The 20,345-nt window shown below is 47.0% G+C and overlaps 1 protein-coding gene across 3 annotated transcripts in view; it reads right to left on the bottom strand.

Annotated features, from left to right (window-relative positions):
• Positions 1–15,166, bottom strand: part of LOC142592539 (TBC1 domain family member 25-like) — a 200,900-nt gene extending 185,734 nt beyond the window's left edge. Inside the window, exon 1 of one of the 3 annotated variants that reach the window (XM_075704037.1) lies at positions 14,858–15,166. In XM_075704037.1, the coding sequence (XP_075560152.1) occupies positions 14,858–14,911 (54 nt within the window). In that variant the 5' untranslated portion in view covers positions 14,912–15,166. Of the gene's footprint in view, positions 1–5,364; positions 5,503–13,198; positions 14,828–14,857 lie in introns of those variants that run through there. The other 2 variants (XM_075704039.1, XM_075704038.1) reach the window with 2 other exon arrangements.
• Between the last annotated feature and the right edge of the window lie 5,179 nt (positions 15,167–20,345).

Here is a 20,345-nt window from a genome sequence, read left to right as displayed (position 1 = left end):
AAGTAGCGACACTCTCCTCCTCACGGCGCTTTCCTCCTCGATTCTCCTCGCCCGCCGGCTGCGCACGGCGCGCTTTTCCTCCTGGGCTCGCGCGGACTAAAACTCATTAAACTCCGTAAAGTAGTGACACTCTCCTCCTCCGCCTTCACTCCTCCTCGTTTCTCCTCTCTTTCACGCTCCCTCCACGACCGTGGCGCCGCCTACGATGCTCGAGCGCAGCAGACGACCTTTCGCACAGTGAACGCACGCATAGCAAGGCAGTGCTTTTTAGGCGTCCACGTTGGCTTTCCAGCTCCGCGTAACTTCGTGTACAGCGTAGAATTTCTAGTCGGATAGTTATACAAATTCAGTAACGGCAGCTTTTCTTTCATTTCTTGATAACTATTTCTTTAAAAAGTATCTGAGGGAGTGCTAACGCTGTGCGTTGACGACTGCGAATGTATCGCGTGCCCTACAATTAGGTACGCAACATTTGTCAAGGGCGTGTCGCAAGATTTTGTTGCGAGTAGTTGTAAATAACACGTTTACGATCGAATGACAACATCTTTACTTCCAGCAAGCCCTCAGCCCAAAGAATCTGCGCCGCCCTTAACATGTGAATTCGCGGCGCGTATCAGCTATGACGTACAAAGGCTGGCGGAGATCACTGCTCTGAAGGTTCGAAAGTGTATTACAAGCTACAGTCCCGCCAACGTGCGTGCTTGCCAATCTAAGCGCGCGCAAAGGCACAGAGGTGGGCGCTGGTGCTATTATGTTTCTCGTGTCTCAATACCGACAGAAATACCGCGGCCGATCATCGAGTCGGGACTCTGCGTACACAAAAAAAAAAAATAGGTTTTTAGCATTCGTGCGCGAAGCGGGAGCGCGATAACAATGCTTGACTCTATCTCAAACAAGACCACTGTGGGCTTCAGTAATTTTTTTCAGGTTAATGACTTATCACGAATAACACGTCATCGCGCGTTGGTTCGTCCGTTTACTAAGTGACGTACTTGTCGCTAACCGAGTTGCACTGAAGTGCATGCATTGAGGACGGTTGCACTCCCTCCGAAGTAACATTTGCGAGACCTGACTTTATTAGTGAAGTCATGATCGCGCAAAGAATCCCGCTGCCATGACGCGGCCAAAATTGCGGCAAGTGAAATGGTGTTTTATCTAGAGGTCAAAATGATATGGAAACGGCATTCGAGTTGCAAGTTAACAGTTTATTTTCAGCATAGATGCATTGCCGGTTGGCGCACAAAACGATTAAGCGCACCGAATACGACAAACACGACCATGTAGTGCGCACGTAAACAAAGCAGACGTTGCGTAAAAATCGTGTTAAAGCGTGCGTACAAATGACAACATGCACAGTGAACTGTGCAATATCTACTACGTTATTGCCCGCTGCACAATACGCAAGCCTGGCACATACTACACTCTGAGAGACTCACAACTTACCTCGCATAGTCGCGCGGAGGAAGTTGGTCGGAAGTTCTCCCTCCCGATTCGGTGAAGTCATGTCTTTCTTCTTAACCCGTCGCGCTTACCGGACGGTATCGCGAACAGATTCTTGCCTTTGCTAAAACTATATTGGCATCCGAACGCGCAGCAGGTCATCGTCACAGAAAATGGCGTGAAGCGACGTCGCACTTGCCACAAAACATCCTTCAAGGCGTTCACAAAATCAAAACAACACAGAATAGGAACGGAAGGAATGGCGCCACAAGCACCGCTTCTCGAGCAAAAATGGCACTGAAGCGTGACTATAAACAACGAAGCCGGCGCAAGGGGCCACGTGATGCCATTAGGCCAATAGCGACGCGGCGTCGGCTTCGGGCACAGCGCTCGAGGAGGAGGCGGCATTCTTCAAAGCGTGGCAGTACTTGAAGAAGTTTAAGGGGCTTTAGCAATATGGTATTCAAGGCTAGGTGGCGCGCGCCGCCGCCGCCCGATTCAAAGTGTTGAGCCTCATTCATCCATCCATCATCCACCCATCCATCCATCCATCCATCCATGGTTTTGTTGAGGTATCTGTACAGGAAAAAACATTGATTCACAGTGGAGGAAAAGAACTAAGAAGCTTACCAGCAAGTATGCGGAACCTGTAGGGTGGGCAATACAAGTACTGCAGCAACAGAGAACGTCAAGCGGAAAGTCAGGGAAGCTGAAATAATCTCATGGGTGGCGGCAATGGAAAATAAACCTGCCATGAGTAACTACTTAAGAGGGAAAAAACGAAATCAGGAGAGAAACAATTTATGATAACACAAAGGGAAGCTCATTGCTTTTCGAAGCGAGATCGGGATGCCCTGGAACACGCACCTATAAAGCGAGATAAAAGAAGGAAGAAGCATGTGCTTGCTGCGGTAAAGCTAGGGAAACTATGGAGCATGTTTTATTAGAACGTGAACACGCCTACTGAGCGGTCGATTTAGGCACCACTGGTCTCCTTGAAGCACTTGGATTCAGCGAGAGCCGTGGAAAAGTAAACATGTCCGCAATAGGAATTAGTAAGAGGCGATTGGAGGGTTGGTGGAAGTAGGGAAACCACAAAAAAACGGAGACGCACAAAAGCACAGTTCGCAATAGGGGATCAGAAAATTTGGTTGTGGGAGTTTATAGTGTTTTTTATTATTGTTTATAACCTAGGTAGGACATAGGCAGTATAGTAGCAAGAGCTTGGTGGCGCAACCAACCGCCCCGTTCCAAAGGGGACGCTCATAACATCCATCCGTCCATGGTGGCGCCCATGAAAAAACGGTCTATAGCAAGCTCCAACTTGAGCCTTTCGAAGAATAGCTGATAAAAAAGTATACGCCTACCCCCACGGCGTGTAAACACGAAGGGGTATGCGGCAAGCGTGCGTGCGGTCTGACATCGTTTCGCGCGTGGTTCGAGGCTAGCTGAGCGTTCAAAACTAGTCGAAATCAGCGAGACCTGACGGCTACGACACCGATGAAGCCAAAGTTTAGTTTCTACGTGGGCGGTCGCGGCCGAGCGTGAGCAGGCGAAAGTCGGCTTCTTAATCGGCAACTGGAAGTACGTAATTATTATCGAAATCCGAAAACCCATCCTCGTTTACTTCAGCCTGCTTATTAAACTTGGTCACTAAACATATACAGTAACAGCAGTAAGAAGCGCACTGATCCACACACCCTTCTTTATTGGTGTCAGCTATTTGCCAATGGCAACCGCGTATGGGAATCTGCTATATGATGAAATAAAGCGTTCGGGAGATAGTGAGGAGCCGGCGTCTGCTGCTTAGAAGTGAGCACTTGGTAGGAAAGGTGACTTGGTTTGCGAGCTCGCCGCGCACGAGTGCAAAACTTGGCCGAGGTGTTCGCAGCAGCGTGTGATGTATTCGCTGGACGATTTACAGAATGGCTGCCAAGGGAAGACGGCAGAAAATCAGGTGGGGCGATGAAATTAGGAAATTTGCAGGAGCAAATTGGAATCAGCTAGCAGTGGATTCCTGCAAGGGACATAAAATAGGCTGATGATTCTGCGGATGTAGAATATGTGTATGTGCGGACAAGAAAGAGGTGGTGTCTACCGAGCTTTGGAGTCCCCTTGCAAATAACGTAAATGAAGCCCTTTTCTGGAAGAGGTGTGGGGCATCCATCACTGGTAGCTATCTCTGAACATTTCCCCTTAACATTACTATACAGGGATTTTAATTTTAATACAGGATTTTAATTTTCGAACGAATTTCAACAACTGCGTTTAAGCGAATCAGGAGACGTTAACGGATAATGGCTGCACCTAAGAAGGGAAAAAAAATGCACAATGGACTACAACAGATTTTCAATGCAAAAGGAAAGTCGGCAGACATAGAGCTAAACATTTCCGATGACGTGTTAACGCTAAACAAGAAACTGAAGTTCTTGATTAAAGATTCAGAGCACAGTAAGTTTTCCGATGGCACAAAGATTTTGCCTTGAAACGCCTCAAAAGTTCTGCGGCATTCGCGCTCTCACAGGGAGTGACTGTCCAAAATAAATACAAAACAAGTCGACTATATTGCTGGTGAACTTGATAAGCTTTATACGCGAGTGTTTTTAGACAGGATTATGGAAGCATTTCACGCGCTAAGATAACTTACTGCTACTTCCTGTCATATATGAAGGAATGAATATTAGCCTTGCTGCTCAATTTAAGTACCTCGAAATCTGTTTCTTCAGAATATACGTTGAATTCCAAACCAATATTCTTAGCGAACACGGGTCTCGGAAAGGTCTGTCGACCGCCGAGCCATATATGGTAGAGAGCGTCGACTGGTATAAAGAAGCTCATAACTGGATCAAGTACTTGGGCGTCATCGAACTTGGACCACATACTGACACCATAGTAGGAAAAAGAAATGCTAGGACGCAGGCCTAACTAACGCGCGGACACTATACCTCGGTCGCACGGCCACCGCTGCTACATGGTGCAGGTAATTCAGGGACGGCTGCTACCCACTGAGGGCGTGATTTTTAACAAGGTGAACCTGTCTCTGCTTTCAGAAAGAACTTATGCTGCTTTACTACATAATGTACACATAAATGAAGACAGTCACCGCAGCAACATACTTGCGCAAAAGTGAAAATAAAACGTGTTTTCAATCAATCAAAATGAAGAAATGACGCAGTTACATTACACCTTAAATAAACGTAGCTCGTAAGAAAACCACAATTGGCAACCAACTGTTTCAAATACTTGCGTTTCGTCGACCGCGCACAAGTGGAACCCTGCTTACATTGTAAATGCCGAAACTCGCAATTTATTCTCAGCCCTTGCTTCAGATTACGGCGGCATAAGGATTGCGTTACTGTATTGGAGTATTACTTTATAACTGTTGATGTGCTAATGTGTCCTTATTGTATTGTACGGTATTGTATTCTATTATCGTATTTCATACAAAGATGCCGCGATTCCTTTGCGACCCTTTTTCGGTATGCTAGCAAGGTCAAATCTCGAACGGTGTTGAAGTGACAATGTATTAATTCTATGGCAGTGATATTCCAAAGTGCTACTGAATAGATGTGCTCATTTGTTACTTCTGTTCACCGCTCCTACCTTGGTCCGACGCTGCCTTCAAATACATACATAATGGACTACACGTATTTGTGAAAGCATTCGCCTAGCTCGGGAGCCGCAGGACTTGGAAAACGCCAAATAATTAGTTTCGCATCACGGCCGTGTGCACGCCCTTGGAGAAAGGGGGCGCGCACTGGTCGGGTCACAACTTGTTTACCATGCAGAGGCACTGTGTCGATGTACACCTGGCGATCGACAGACGCACAACTCGAAAGAAGAGGGGTAGTGCTTATGTTGTGGCTAACGTTTCGCGCACGTAGCTCCAGCATCGTGGGCCGAAACATTCCATCCAAAACTTACATGGCCGACCAGACACGCATCCACGACGACGCCAGTCCTGTAGTACACGTGCATGGCGGCGGCAGCAGCAACCAGCGCTGTTCCACAGTGTGGGCGTCGGGTCCGGAAGTTCGCGGTGGCAACAGCCACACTATCGGCCGCCGCCGCCGCTATCGGCCAAGCGGCGCGCCGTGGAGGACACGTGGTGAGACAAAACACGGCCTCTTTTGGCTGCCTTATCAAAAAAAGAATCCTTCCGCAGCGGCAGCGTGCGCGGCGGATCGTGTGGTTTCACTCTATGATTTCAAACTATTTAGTTCCTATGCAATAAATGCAGAAACCCTTGCGAGGCTTGAAATAAATGAGATTACGTATGCTATACTCGCGTTACTGAACCACAGAGTGTCAGTCGTGGCCGTACGAATTATGAGATGCTACGATATCGAATCGCTAGCTTGATAAATCAACTGGAAAATAAGGGCACTGATATATGACAACGATACCGGCAAGAGTGCTTTTAGTGAGGACTATGTTCAATAAAAGGGCCAGTGCTGTTTCTTTCTCGCGAACGCTTTTGTTAACAGCTCTCTGACGTTATGTGTATTGTGCATGTGCTTCATGGTATTTATTGACCTTTGTTTGAAAGCTGAGGATGCTGCGTGTACTATCTTTACGTTACAGTTACGAGCGTATCTGCACCAGTATTACACAGCCACGAAAACAGCAGAAATTTCAAACCAAAGGCCGCGTGCCCTTCTCGCAGCGCCGCCGCGCTCCCAGTTGGAGAGCCTTCACAAGTGAACGTACACGCAGTTCGCAGCGCTGTGACGTCCCTCACAGTGACACGCGCACGAGTGAGAATTATTAGAGGTAACAGAAACTATTTGTTTGATCCATTGCTTCAATAGAGAAAGTTTAGAGAAGGAACAAAACTGTAAGGGAGAAGAAGTGCACACGGGCAAGGCCAGCCAGATCGTCTATTCGATGCCTGCGGTGCAACCACTGAGCGATCACCAGTGTTTGGCACGAGAGAGAGCGGTTCCCGCTTGGCGTAGCATGACTTCTCGGCTACGCTTGACCAGATGAATATTATTAAATACACCCCTTTACAATTAGGAGAAGTCTTCAAGAACATCTCCAACCAGAAACTCCGGTCTCTGCCGCCCGTCATGGCTGACTCTATCCCGCAGACGTCGCCGCCACCCTCCGTGGCCTGCTCTGGCGCTCTTCGGCACAGATCCACCTGTTTTCAGCGGGGCGGATGAGCATGGACGTCAACAACCGGCCGTCTTCATACGACCAGGTGAGCTTGCACAATCGATGGGACGATACCTCCAAGTTTATAACGACAGAAAGCTGAGCTAGCTGGTAAGGATTCATTATGCAAAATAAAAGTGAGGCGTGCAGACAGGACCCAAGAGTAGAGAAGTGGACAACACGAACGCCTCCAAGTTAAACAGCCCCGCCTTCTAATTGCTGGTGAGGCTCACTGGTGGTATAAAAATCACGAAGCCGGCTTCCATGCCTGGCCAGCGTTCAAGACCAGCTTCGCTCAAGTTTTTCGTCGCCCCGCCGTCCGAAAGTTGCGCGCCGAGCAGCGGTTACGAGAGCGAGCGCAACAACCGGGCGAAACATTCACCAATTATATTGATGAGGTTCTAGACCTGTGCAAACGTGTGGATGCTTCTATGCCCGAAAATAACAACGTGAAACATACTGAAGGGCATCGTCGATCACATTTTTCACATGTTGATCGCCAAGAGTCCGCGTACCGTAGCTGAGCTCATATACTTGTGCCAAAGCTACGGCGAGTGCAGGAAGCAGCGATATTTAACCTGGCGCCCCCAGCTCAGTGGCCGACGAGGCACTCTCTGGCATGGCCGTCCGCTCCGATCACACATCCCTGCTCACAAAAATCCAAGCATTCGTGAAGGAGGAAGTTGCACGTCAGCTTTCTTCGCTGAGCTGCCCCACCAACAGCCGTTGCCGCAACTGCCGCCTACACAGCTTGCTCCGCCGCTCCGGCGCGTTATTAAAGATCAAGTTGTTGAGGCTCTACCCCTGCAGCATCAGCAGTGGCCTGTCGCTACTCTTACGTCTCCGTCGCCGACCACTCGTTGCGATACATCCACGGTCGCTTCCGCCCATTCATTATCCCGTCAACCAGCCTGCTCCCGCCTTTGTAAATCCTTGGCGCAGGCAGAACAGACCCACATGCTATGCCTGCGGTATACCTGGACAAGTGGCCCGATTGTGTCGCATGCTGCACTCTATAATGGCTTTGTGCAGACACCTCCCTCGGCTGACCTTTCCTAGACGCTTGTTTAAATCAGCAGGCCACCAGCCGAGCCCCCCCCCCCCCCCCCGTTATTTGCGTTCACCTGCCCCGCTCGTTGTCTCCCGTGCGTCGGCGTCCTCCATCCACTCAAGAGGAAAAACTAGGCGCTGCAATTCAGGAGAAGCAGGAACTGCGTCGCCATCGATCTGTACAAGTCCTCCGTTATCACCTTCGAACGTTGTCGACCTTACTGTTGACGGCGTACCTACCGTTGCGCTAATTGATACTGAACATCTGCATCTGCACTAAACGAACGCCTCTCTCGCGTTCTACGAAAAGTTACACTTTCTGGGTTTTCTGTCCGCACGTTCGCCTTCCGCGAAACTATCGCGCTGGCCACGCCTCCGCCAACGGCGCGCGCTGATTGGCGATTTTAGCAAAACCGGGAAATAAACAGCGTCATCTAGTAGTTCCGGCCTGCGTCATTTTAACGTCAAAGTGTCGATGGGTGCTCTCGACATATATTGAATAAACGAACATGTCTTTTGGCTTCTCTTGGCGTTCGGTCGGGATGGAGTGTAGTAGAGATAACATAGGTGGTAGTTTATTGTAGCCTTGGTGGCGTCTTACACGCGTTGTTTCGCGTCGATATTTGTTTATTCATATAAAATAAAACATTTCACCACTTCACTTCCTCATTCAATTTATTTTACCTAAAGCGGCCGCAACCAAACGTAGTCGGTGCGCAGAACCCGTACTGCGGCGCCACTGTCGATGACCACTGTCCGCGCGATCTCTCATGCGGTGTGCAGCGTTCGTAGTGTACGCTGACGTCACGGGTAAGCAGTCGCTTGGTTTATTGAATGTGACTTTTGCGGAAGGCGAACGTTTCAGAATACTGTCGGCAGCATGCACAGCAAGAGTTGTTATTCAGGGCGTTCTCTATATTGTAGAGTTTGTGGTTCTGCCGTACTGCTCCCACGACGTCATATTTGGCTGGAACTTTCTCTCGCGAAATGAAGCCGTCGTCAACTGTGCACGTGCTCAACTATCGCCTCTGTGATGAGGCCCTCGCCGGCGCCACTTGCCGCTAAGCTGGTCCTTCGGGAAGACTCATCTTCCATTTTTACCGTTTTCTGCGCCGCTGTCTCTGAAGGCTCTGTCCTCGTCACTCCTTCATAACTCTATAACCTGCAAATTTATTCCCCTCCCTTTCGCCACGCTTGACATTTCAGCCGGTCTCAGCTCCATAGTTGTCTGCAATCTGCTTCCTACACCATTGACGCCTCTCTGCGGCTAAGCACTTGGCCGTGTTCAGCCCCTAGATGACTTGATTATTATCGACGTGCCGGATGCTTCGGTTGCATGGCTTACTGACATTTGTGCACTTTCCACTTCTGCTCCGCCATCCCCTGACGTGTTCGCTCCGTTCACTACCGATGACGTTGCTTCCGACCAGCGCTCCCAGCTTTTTCGCCTGCGTGCCCAGATTCGTTCTTTTGACGTCGCTCAACCTACTCTGGGCCGTACATCGTCCGTCAGCCATCACATCGACACTGGCTCCAACGCACCACTGCGGCAGCGCCCGTACCATGTCTCTGCCAAATAGCGTCAGGTCATCAGTGAGCACGTCGACGACATGCTTCAGCGCGGCGTCATTCGGCCTTCCAATAGTCCGTGGGCATCACCGGTGGTTCTCGTCACGAAAAAAGATAGTTCCATTCGGTTCTGCATTGACTATCGCAGTCTTAAGATAACACGAAAAGGCGTGTACCCTCTACCGCGGGTTGACGACGCTCAGGACAGCTTGCAAGGCGCTGAATTCTTCCCTTCGTTGGATTTACGCTCGGACTACTTGCAGATCCCGATGTCAACAGTTAATCGCCCTAAAACCGCATTCATTACTTCAGACAGTTTATAGAAATTTAATGTGATGTCATTTGGACTATACATTTCGCTGGCAATGCTTGAACGAATGATGAACAACCCCTTGTGCAGTCTCAAATGGGGCATGCGTTTATGCTACCTCGACGACATCGTTGCATTTGCCCCCGATTTCTACGTGCATCTCCTCCACCTCAGGCAAGCGCTGACATCCTTGACCAACGCAGGCTTGCAACTGAACCTGAAAAAGTGCCAGTTTGCTGCGCGAAAGCTCATGATTCTAGCTCATGTCGTATCCCAAGACGGAATCTGTCCCGACCCGGGCTGTGGCAGAGTTTTCAAAACCTTACACACACGAACTCCGCACATTCATCGGCCTCTGTTATTACTTCAGACGCTTTGTTTGCAACTTTGCCTCGATTATATCACCTCTGACACAACTCTTAAGTTGCGCCAACCACTTAATCCTCCTGGTCATGCGACATAGCGTTTGTGACCTTATGCTGTCTCCTCACATTTCCGCCTCTACTGCGACACTACGACCACACCGCCCCAACTGAAGTGCATACCGATGCCAGCGATATTGGCCTTGGCGCTGTCCTTTCGCAGCGCAAACCTGGCTGCTTCAGGTGTGTCGTTGCTTATGCCAGTCATGTACTGACCAAAGCAGAATGCAATCATAGCGTCACACAAAAAGAATGTCTGGCACTCGAGAAGTTTGGCCCTTACTTATACGGCCGGTCATTCAACGTGGCAATTGACCATCACACCCTTTATTGGTTATCCTCTCTAAAAGACCCATTGGGCTCTTCACATTCAAGACTACGACATACACACCGCTCCAGCTGCAAGCACACTGACGCCGCCGACGCTCTGTCACACCAGCTGACACTGCCTCCCTCTCGAACTTTGAGGCAGTGTCGTCAGTCCACATCGGCACCTTCATATCGGAACAGTGCAAGGATCCCTGGGTGGCCTCTTTTGGATCTCCTTTCTGGTTCGCCTAAATCTCCCATTCCCTGTGTAGCCAAGCTGCCCACTTCACCATCCAGGACAATCACTTGTATCGATGCAACTACCAGCCGATGGTCGCAAGTGGCTCCTTGTTATCCTGAGAACTTTCCGTTCCGATATGCGCGCGTCTTTCCACACCGACCCACAATGTGCATATGTAGGCATCTTCAAGACGCATGAGCGCCTGCGGCATCGTTACTAGCGAGGAATGTTTAGGCTTGTTAAGAAATTTGTGCGCTCGTGCCTGCAATGCCAACACCACAAATCCCCACCTCATCCAATCCACGGTTTATTACAGCTGCTTAGATCAAGATCTCGTGCCTTCGATTGTGTGGGAATTGACCTGTACCGCTAACACCTACTGGGAAACGATGGATTATTGTCGCAGCTGATCAACTTACAAGGTGTGACAAAACCACCGCTCTACCGGCAGCCACCGCGAGTGACGTTGCATCCATTGTTTTGTTCTTCGTCATGGGCCACCTTGGGAACTGCTGAGCGATAGAGGTCGAGTGTTTCTTTCTCGCAGGTGTTTGAAACATGCTTGCTCAATGCCACGTTGTTCACCAAACCACCACGCCATACCATCCTCAAACTAATGGGCTTACGGAGCGTTTAAACCGAACCCTTGCTGACATGCTCGCCATGCACGTTTCATCGGATCGTACAAACTGCGCTCAAACTCCTGTTCATCACGTACACATATAATACGGCTACACAAAGTACTACAGGATTTTCCCCATACTTTCTCCTCTATGGTTGCGGTCCTTTCCATACCATCGATGCTGTTTTACCTTATCAACCAGACACGTCAGAATGTGGTCTCGTGTCAGCCGTCGCTAGACATGCCTAGGAATGCCGTCAGGTAGGCCGAAACTTCCCCTCAACGAGAAAAATGCAATCATGACGGCGACCCTCCCAACCTGAACTTCACCCCTGGCACACTTGTCTTGCTGTCCGTGCCTTGTACCATGCTTGGACGTTCAACAAAACTTATCTCGAAGTATGACAGACCGTACCGCATCGTCAAACGCACCTCTCCGGTCAACTATGTCATAGAACCTCTTACACCGACATCCGACAAGCGCCAGCATGGTCGGGATGTTCTTCACGTTCACCACCTGAAACAATACTATGACCCGCTCGTCATGCGTCAAATGGTCAGGGGCGGCTGAAAATTCAGCCGAGTGACGTGCTGCGATCCATAGTGATGTACATTTTTAAAACCTTATAATAAATTACAGGTGTTACGCAGAGTACTTAGATGCACCAATTAATGATCAGAAGGACCTACTTTAACAACTCAGTATAATTGCAGAAAATCGTCAAAATCGTTCCAGGGTCCCTTTAATGTTTAGTCGTCGGGAATTCATTTGAGCCCATGCATTAATTTCAGACCAGTGCACTATTGACTCTACTACCTAAATTGGCACATGATTTGCTTGAAAAGAATAAACTCGTGTCATCAGCAAAGATTATACAATGGGCTGTTTCATCAACACGGACCATCGCATTAATATAAAGTATGGACAGAAATGGTCCCAGGATGCTTCCCTGTGGGGCACCTGTTTTAATGGATTTTATTGAGGAATGTTTTCCTTCAATGACAAATTGCATACAGTATAAGACTTAATGAATTTGTGCACGATGCCGCTTACCCCATAGCGATCCCGTTTTTGAAGCAGAATATCATGATAAATGAGGACAAAGGCTTTTGAGAAGTCTAAAAAAAGCCCAAGCACCATATTTCTGCATTGTAAAATTTTTCGAGTGATTTCCTTTTGGGCCATTAATGCTAACTGTAGATTTGTTTCTGCAAAAATCATACTGTGCAGAACTGTGCAAACTTGAAACGGTCAGTAAAAGAGCCCAGGGGTTTCAGAATTATTTTCTCCAAACTTTGGAAAACACAGGCAGAACCAATATAGGACATATTGGACAATATTGGACATATTACCTTACAGGTTTCATTTGAATATTGGCCACACCAGCAGCTAAGGGTTAAGGGTTAGTTACAAGCTCACCATCTGAAACAGGCTCTAAAAATATGGGTTGGTTCTTACGATCATTCACATACCATAAGTCAGCGCTGGTGGTGGTAGCATCACCAATAGATAGGAAGAAGTCATTAAATGTGTTACCTAGCTCAGTGCCTTGAATTTCTATTCCGTCTTTTACAATTTTGGTTACTGCTTCAGATGCACTACTAAGTACAGTGTTTAGTGCCTTCCAAACGCTTTCTCTTCATCCTTGTGTCGAGTTCAACAGGTTAGAATAATAGTCAAAGGTAAAGTGGATGCCAACCTATAACATTAAATGGTTTTCATTGTGAACAAGGCCCCCGTATGCGAGCCGAAATGTCTTGGTTTCTTTTCTTTTAATATTTTTTGTCAGGGTCCATTCTACCCTTGACTATGAGCAATCCCGACCAGACGAGTTTTCATTGAACTCTTGATTTCAGGTTAGAATAATATTTCTTTTTTGCACCAAGAAGGTGTTTGGTGAGAAAATTTCTGTACTTCTTGAATGCTTTGGGGGCATCAGGGGCCTTACTCACTATAAATGTCTTAAACAATTTGTCTCACTTGAGGAATTCTTTGTTTCCCCAAGGTTTCCTACTTTTTTTTTCACGTTTTAAGCATATCAACGAGAGAGCATGCAAAGTTATCAATCACAGACCTTGTTCATAAATAAATCCTATGCTAAGCTGGGGTCGCTTGTTGCAAATACTTTCCAGTTTGCTTTGCCTAAGCAGTCTGTAAAAGCGGATAGCATTTCAGGAGTAATGAGCTTGTATGTAAATTCCAAACACAGTCGTTCAGGTGTGTTAATGAATTGACTGACAAACATAAATATAGGCAACGGGTTGCCAATATTGTGGATTAAAGTGCCAGCCTTAACAAAGGACAGTTCAAAATTGGTTATAAACAGATCTAAAAGTGTTGTTGATTGTGGAGTGATTCGCGTGGGGGATGTTATAAAGTTTTGACAAGGATGAGAGCTTAACAATGATTCAAGTTCTAATTTAGCACTGTTATGAGCTAACATGTTCACGTTGAAGTCACCACCTAGAAATAATGTGTGTTTTCTTTCACTGAAGAATTGTAACAGTCTAAAAAGGAAAAGAACAGACAGACACTATGTGACGGAGGGCAGTAACAAACACAAAAAAACACTGAAGTACCACATCTGACAGCAAGTGTTTCATAAAAACGAGTGATACAGCAGAATTCTGACATTATTTCAGAATCTAATGAGTTTGAGATTAGCATTGCTTTGCCACCACTCCTTTTGTATGTGCGGTTCATATAGTACGATTGATATGTTGCAAATGTAAGCACGTTCTCTTCCGAGGCAAACCACGTTTCTGAATACATCACAAGGTCAAAGCATACTTGCACTTGACTGAAAAAATAACCGAGTTCATCCTGCTTATTTCTACCGAATCTAAGGTTACAATGAACACAACTACAACATTTTTAGCAACCAGTATCAGAGCAGTTTTTAAGGTTTATAACGTCTACCTGCGCAGTTGGGGAAGGAAGTGTGGTGAGAGGAATATCGAAAGAAATGTCAAGTAGTGCCAGGTAAAACCATATCACATCTTATCAAGGTCAGCCGCGCAACGAATCACAACGGCGCTATCGCCTTCTCTTTCCCTTACAAGAATCTTGCTGTTACAATGCCATGATAAATTGTAGCCATCCTTCTCTGTCCATGCTTTTTCGCGGCGGAGCAGCTCTCTGTTTTGATGGGTCATGTTCTCAGTGACCGAAACACCCGATGAATCATTCCTGAGGGATACCCGCTTTTCAAGCCACTTATCGCGGGCTGACTTCTGCGCTAATCGAACAATAACTCCAGGCGTTTTGTTTGGTTTTGATGGAAGTCTGTGAATAGCGCCGATGTCATTCCTTGACAGCTCTGGTAAGTTAACAGTCTTGGCCCCATCATTCAAGCTTACACAGCAATACTCGTTTGGTGCAACCTGAATGCACCAAACTGAACAAGCTTCTATGTGAACTTCCTGCTCCGAAACTAAATGTCATTTATACAGTCGCTTTCAGTTGCTGAAAGTCATCTGAAGTGGTCATATCAGTAGAACATGCCAGGCGGAAGCTCCTCATCACATCGGCGGTGCACGTGCTTTGCAAAACACACACTGCGCGAGCGAAGAAGTCGGCTGAGTCCGGGCTGTTTCATGAAAACACAGATTCCGTACAGCCGCTTGCGATGTGCGTGACATAACACTAATTCAGAGCGCCGAAAGGCAGGCTAACCCTACCGGAGTTTATATATCGGACGCACACCAGCACAAGCGCGATAGACTCCACTGACCTTTGCATTGACGCGGATGGCTTCGCGTGCGTGGAATCCCATCACTCCGGACATGGTGACGTCGCAGTGCGAGGTTCTCTCACAAGAACTCCCCACACGCGCTGTCTGGAAAGCAGGGAACCGCGATGCGCACCGCGTAGATTACGCGCACAGCCGAAACACGACAGCAGACGGCTCATACCCGTAAGCCGTAGCACAGAACACCCATAACTCGTATACAGCCACAAAATAACCATAGACTTCTGTGCCTGCCGGATTACCAGTGAACCAACGGGATGCGGCCGTCGTTTGAACCACTACTACCGAACTCCAGACCTGCACAGATCTCCCTGCTGCAGCACGCCGCTTCTAGTTCGTCAATTTTGCCGCTAGGGACAGAACGTACGAGCAGAGTGGCGCTAGTTATAGCCTGTTTGGGGAGAGAACAGGAAAGGGCCAGGACTAAACCAGCGCTTGGCGAAGGGGGTGGACAACTTGCGTGGGCTATCCCTCAAGTGCAGAACGTGGTGTGCACGGTGCCGGAGGTGCCTGTGCGTGACAGTCACGTACAAAGACCTGTAATGGCTGCCAATGAAGAAATATGGAAAATGAGCCGAAAGAAGGGCTTCGAGGTTGTCGAAGTAAACAGCGAAGTCAGAAGTTGTGGTGGTTTTAAATGAGATGGGATCAACTTCAATTACAGGCTAGCACGAGAAGTGGGCTGGCGACTTGGGGGTCGCGCTGTTGCTTTTTTAGGGGGCCCGCGGGCGCTCAGGAGGTCAGAGTAGGTAGTAATGAAGTAGGTCCCCTAGGGGAACATCAGAAGAGCATCGCCGTCGATAAGAGAAAAAAGGAGGAAAGCAAGAACAAGAGCTGGCCATGCAATAGGCTACATAAACATGCAGGGCGGCAGAAGAAAGGAAAAGTGGGCAGAGATTGAGGAGCAGTTACATAGAGAACAAATAGGGGTGTATGCGGTTGCAGAAACGCACCTTAGAGACTCAGAAGAGCCGCCAGTTATGAAGAATTATGTATGGGAAGGGTGCAACAGAACTAAGTCGGAAATAAAGGGAGGGGGAGTCGGAATGCTCATCCATCAGGGAGCCAAATAGAAAAGAGTAAATTCACAATGTCAAGAGCATCTTTGTTTATCAGGTACAATGAGTGGGAAAGAAACTTGGCTGGGAGTTACGTATTTGTGGACCGGAAAAAATTGCACAGAGAATAATAAAGTGTTAGTGGAATGCATAAGCGCTGATATTAAGGGTTTCGGGAATGGTGCTGAGATTGCTTATTAGGTGACATGAATGCCCACATACAGGATTTAGATGGCTATACCGACAATAACGGGAAGTCAATGCTAGACCTTTGCGAGCAACATAACCTCGTGATCGTTAATACAGGGCCTAAGTGTGAAGGACAGATCACGTGGGAAGTGGGAAACCGGCAATCGACCATTGATTACTGTCTGATGACAGAAGGAATTCATGATAAGTTGAGAGAAATGCTCATCGGTGAGGAAGGGTTTAGCAGCATAGGGAGTGACCATAAACGCGTCATCTTGAAAATGGGATACGTAGTTGGGAAAGAGAGCAAGGAGAGCAAAATGGCCAGCCCGAATTTGAACGCTGAACAAATAGCAAATATAGTCACTAGAGTTGAAGAAGAACTTGGCAAGTGGCCAAGCAAGGAGCGGGAATATAGTGAGCTTCTTAGTGTAATAACGACAGAAATACGGAAAGAGAAACAACATGTTCGTTGGAAAGGAAAAAAGAAACCGAAAAGCTGGTGGAATAAGGAGATACGACAAGCGATCGCCGAACGACATCTCGAGAGCACAGGCAGGCAAAGAAGGCGCAGTTGCCACAGGATGGTGTAACCAGTAAATGGGAAATATACCGGGAGAAAAAAGCCTATGGCTCAAATACTGGTGCAAGCAAAATTAAAAGGTGAAAGTGAACGTTCGTTGTCAGAAATACGTGAGAAAAAGAAGGCCGCACCTAGAATATTTTGGAATCACATAAACTTATTAGGCAGGAAGTCAGCAACAATACAACAACATATCCTAGACGAAGATGAAAACAGGCTGGAAGGAGAAGCGGCAGTAAATTACATCCAGAAAGTAACAGCCAAATCTTTCCAAGGCAAGGATGAGGTTGTATTTGAAGAAAAAAGAGCATGAAAGAGACCCAAGTGGAAAAGGAGCTAGTGCTGACAAATTTAGACTGGAAGAAAGCGGAAGAGAAAATTCCTAAGCGCACAGCCACAGGACTAGACGAGGTTCCCGTTAGGCTGATAAATGAACTGGGACCAAAAAGTAAGGAAGCTCTGGTGAAAGCAGCGGAAAAAACTTTAAAAGATAGACGAATACCAGACAGTTGGCGACAAAGTAGAATGAATTTATTTATAAAGGTAAGGGGGAGAAAGATAGAATTCACTCGTGTATACCGTTGACCATTACATCGGTAATATACAGGCTAGCAATGCAGGCAATCAAATTAAAGCTTCAAGCATGGGCAGATAATAATGGCATTTTGGGAGAGCTTCAGAATGGCTTTAGAATAGGTAGGCGTTTGGATGATAACTTGTTTGTTCTTACTCAGTGTATTGAAATATCAAAAGCAGAAAGCAGACCGTTGTATGTGGCCTTTTTGGACATTACAGGAGCATACGACAATGTAGACCGCCACACTTTGTGGGAAATTCTTGAAGGGGAAGGCCTAGGTAACTATTATCTACAGCTTTTGAGAGAGATTTACCTAGAAAATACCGTTTGCGTTGAATGGGAAGGGATGACGAGCGCGGAGAAAGTTCATATCAACAAGGGACTGAGGCAGGGGTGCCCTTTATCCCCGCTGCTGTTTATGATGTAAATGGTGAGGATGGAGAGGGCGCTAGAAGGAAGTAATATCGGGTTTAATCTCTCATACAAACAGGCAGGTACAGTAATAGAGCAGCAACTCCCAGGTCTATTTTATGCGGACGACATTGTGTTGCTCGCTAACAAGCAAAGTGATTTGCAACGTCTGGCTAATATCTGTGGACAGGAAGGCAACAATTTGGGTTTGAAATTTAGTGTTAGAAAATCAGGTGTTATGGTATTCAATGAAAACAGTGAACAGACAGTGGAGATACAGGGCGAAGAAATACCTCGGGTAACACAATATAAATACCTTGGTATATGGATAAACGAAGGCAATGGATATATGGAAACACAGGAAAAAACCATAACAGTCAAGGGGAAGAGAGATGCAGCCATAATGAAGCACAGAGCGCTATGGGGATACAATAGGTACGAGGTCCTCCGAGGTATGTGGAAAGGGGTAATGGTTCCAGGACTTACTTTTGGAAATGCGGTTGTTTGCTTTAAATCAGGGGTACAATCAGGACTCGACGGTAACCAAAGGTCAGTGGGTCGCCTCGCATTGGGCGCTGACGGGAAGACTACAAATGAAGCTGTGCAGGGGAATATGGGCTGGACTAGCTTAGAAGTGAGGGAAGCTCGCAGTAAAATTTAGTATGAAGAAAGGCTGAGGAATATGTAAGAAAGGAAATGAGCTGGGAGAGTGTTCAGGTATCTGTAGAGGCAAAACATTGATTCACAGTGGAGGAAAAGAACTAGGAAGCTTACCAGCAAGTATACGGCCTGTGGGGTGGGCAACACAGCAACAAAGAAGGTCAAGCGGAAGGTCAGAGAGGCTGAATTAATCTCATGGGTGGCGGCAATGGAAAAGAAACCTGCCATGAGTAACTACTTAAGAGGAAAAAACGAAATCAGGAAAGAAACCATTTATGATAACTCAAAGGGAAGCTCATTACTTTTCGAAGCGAGATCGGGATGCTTTAGAACACGCACCTATAAAGCGAGATATAAGAAGGAAGAAGAAGCATGTGCTTGCTGCGGTAAAGCTAGGGAAACGACGGAGCATATTTTATTAGAATGTGAAGACGTCTACCCAGCGGTGGATTTAGGCACCATGGCCTCCTTGAAGCCCTTGGGTTCAGCGGGAGCAGTGGTAAAGCAAACAGGTCCGCAATAGACATTAGTAAAAGGCGATTGGAGGATTGGTGGAAGAAAAGTAGGGAAACAACAAAAGACGGAGACGTACAAAAGCACAGTTAGCAATAGGGGATCAGAAAATTTGGGCGTGGTAATTCATAGTGTTTTTTTTTTCATTGGTTAACCTATAGGTAGGATATTAGGCAGCATAGTAGCAAGAGCTTGGTGGCGCAACCCACCGCCCCGTTCCAAAGGGGACGCTCATAACATCCATCCATCCATGCTGTCGTCTGCTTCTGCGATCCGTTCAGCGCTCGATCTGCTATTTTGGCAGCCACAAAGTGCTTGTATTGATGGTAAACGAAAAAATTCACATATATAAAGAGAAAACAAAATTTCCAAATGTTTTGCGTTTGAACAGGGAAATTAGAGGAGAAGGAGCGTTGCAAGGAAGGTAAATAATGAGTATATGATTCAAATGTAATGTTAGACGGCATAAATTTCCCTTTTCTAGTAAGAGACGAAAAATCATTTTCAAAGATAAACAGGATAATCTAGTTTTTTTTTAGTTGATCACAGATAGCCTAATGTCGTAGATGACATTAGGAATTACTGCTGTGTGCCGTAGTGAAATGCAAAGGATGTGGTAAAAGTATTAACAAGTACTGCGCTCAACATGTGCAATAAATTGGTAGAGTCTGTTTCAAGGAAAGGTGAGCATAGTTTGTTTTTCATTTTGTTTGATGTCTAGATCAGTAGAATGCTTGCAAAAGCGATCTCAGTGTTCTAAAATGTGCTGCACTGCAGGCCTTGTGCGGGTCACGGAACTCTTTTCAAACTGCAAAGCTAGTTTTCTGGTTTTCCTGCGTTGTACGGCGGCAGCATATAACGGTGGTTCGAAAGATACGTACGCACTGAAGCTGTATGCGCAATTCTCTTTTTGAACTCACGACGCATTCACGGAGAGCTTTTAAGACTTAAAATGAGTGGTCATTGTTCTGTCGTCGCACGTTACGGTGGTTTCCAGTGTCTAAAGAGCGCAGAAGCGAACTTTACAACGTGTACAACGAAATCCTTGTGTACTTTACGAACTCTACAAACAGTGTGACTTAGTGTACAAGATCTGTGCCGTTCGCTACTGCCTGATAAACGCAACGGGAGCGGCTATTTAACGCTACCTTAGAGAGGAGCGGACTGCACGCAGCGACATTTTTCAGGTTCGGGCAGTCAACTCTTGGAGCCAAGTGACTGATCACGCCATAACTGTGACATCACCACATTGTGACATTACTGTCGCTGTGTTCGCAAAAATCATAAACTAGGCAAGCAGTTCATCACAATACAACAGCCGCCGTACAAATTACAACGCCGCACTGCAGTCAATAGCAGACGATGGATGATTGAATGGATGGATGTTATGAGCGTCCCCCATGGAACCGGGCGGTGGGTTGCTTCACCAAGTCCTTGCTATTATACTGCCTAGTATCCTACCTAGGTTGAACAATAAAA

The sequence above is a fragment of the Dermacentor variabilis genome, chromosome 9 (assembly GCF_050947875.1).
Source record: "Dermacentor variabilis isolate Ectoservices chromosome 9, ASM5094787v1, whole genome shotgun sequence".
Lineage (NCBI taxonomy): Eukaryota > Metazoa > Arthropoda > Arachnida > Ixodida > Ixodidae > Dermacentor > Dermacentor variabilis.
The sequence above is the reverse complement of the archived record's forward strand: the minus strand, read 5'-3'. Positions and strand labels throughout refer to the sequence as shown.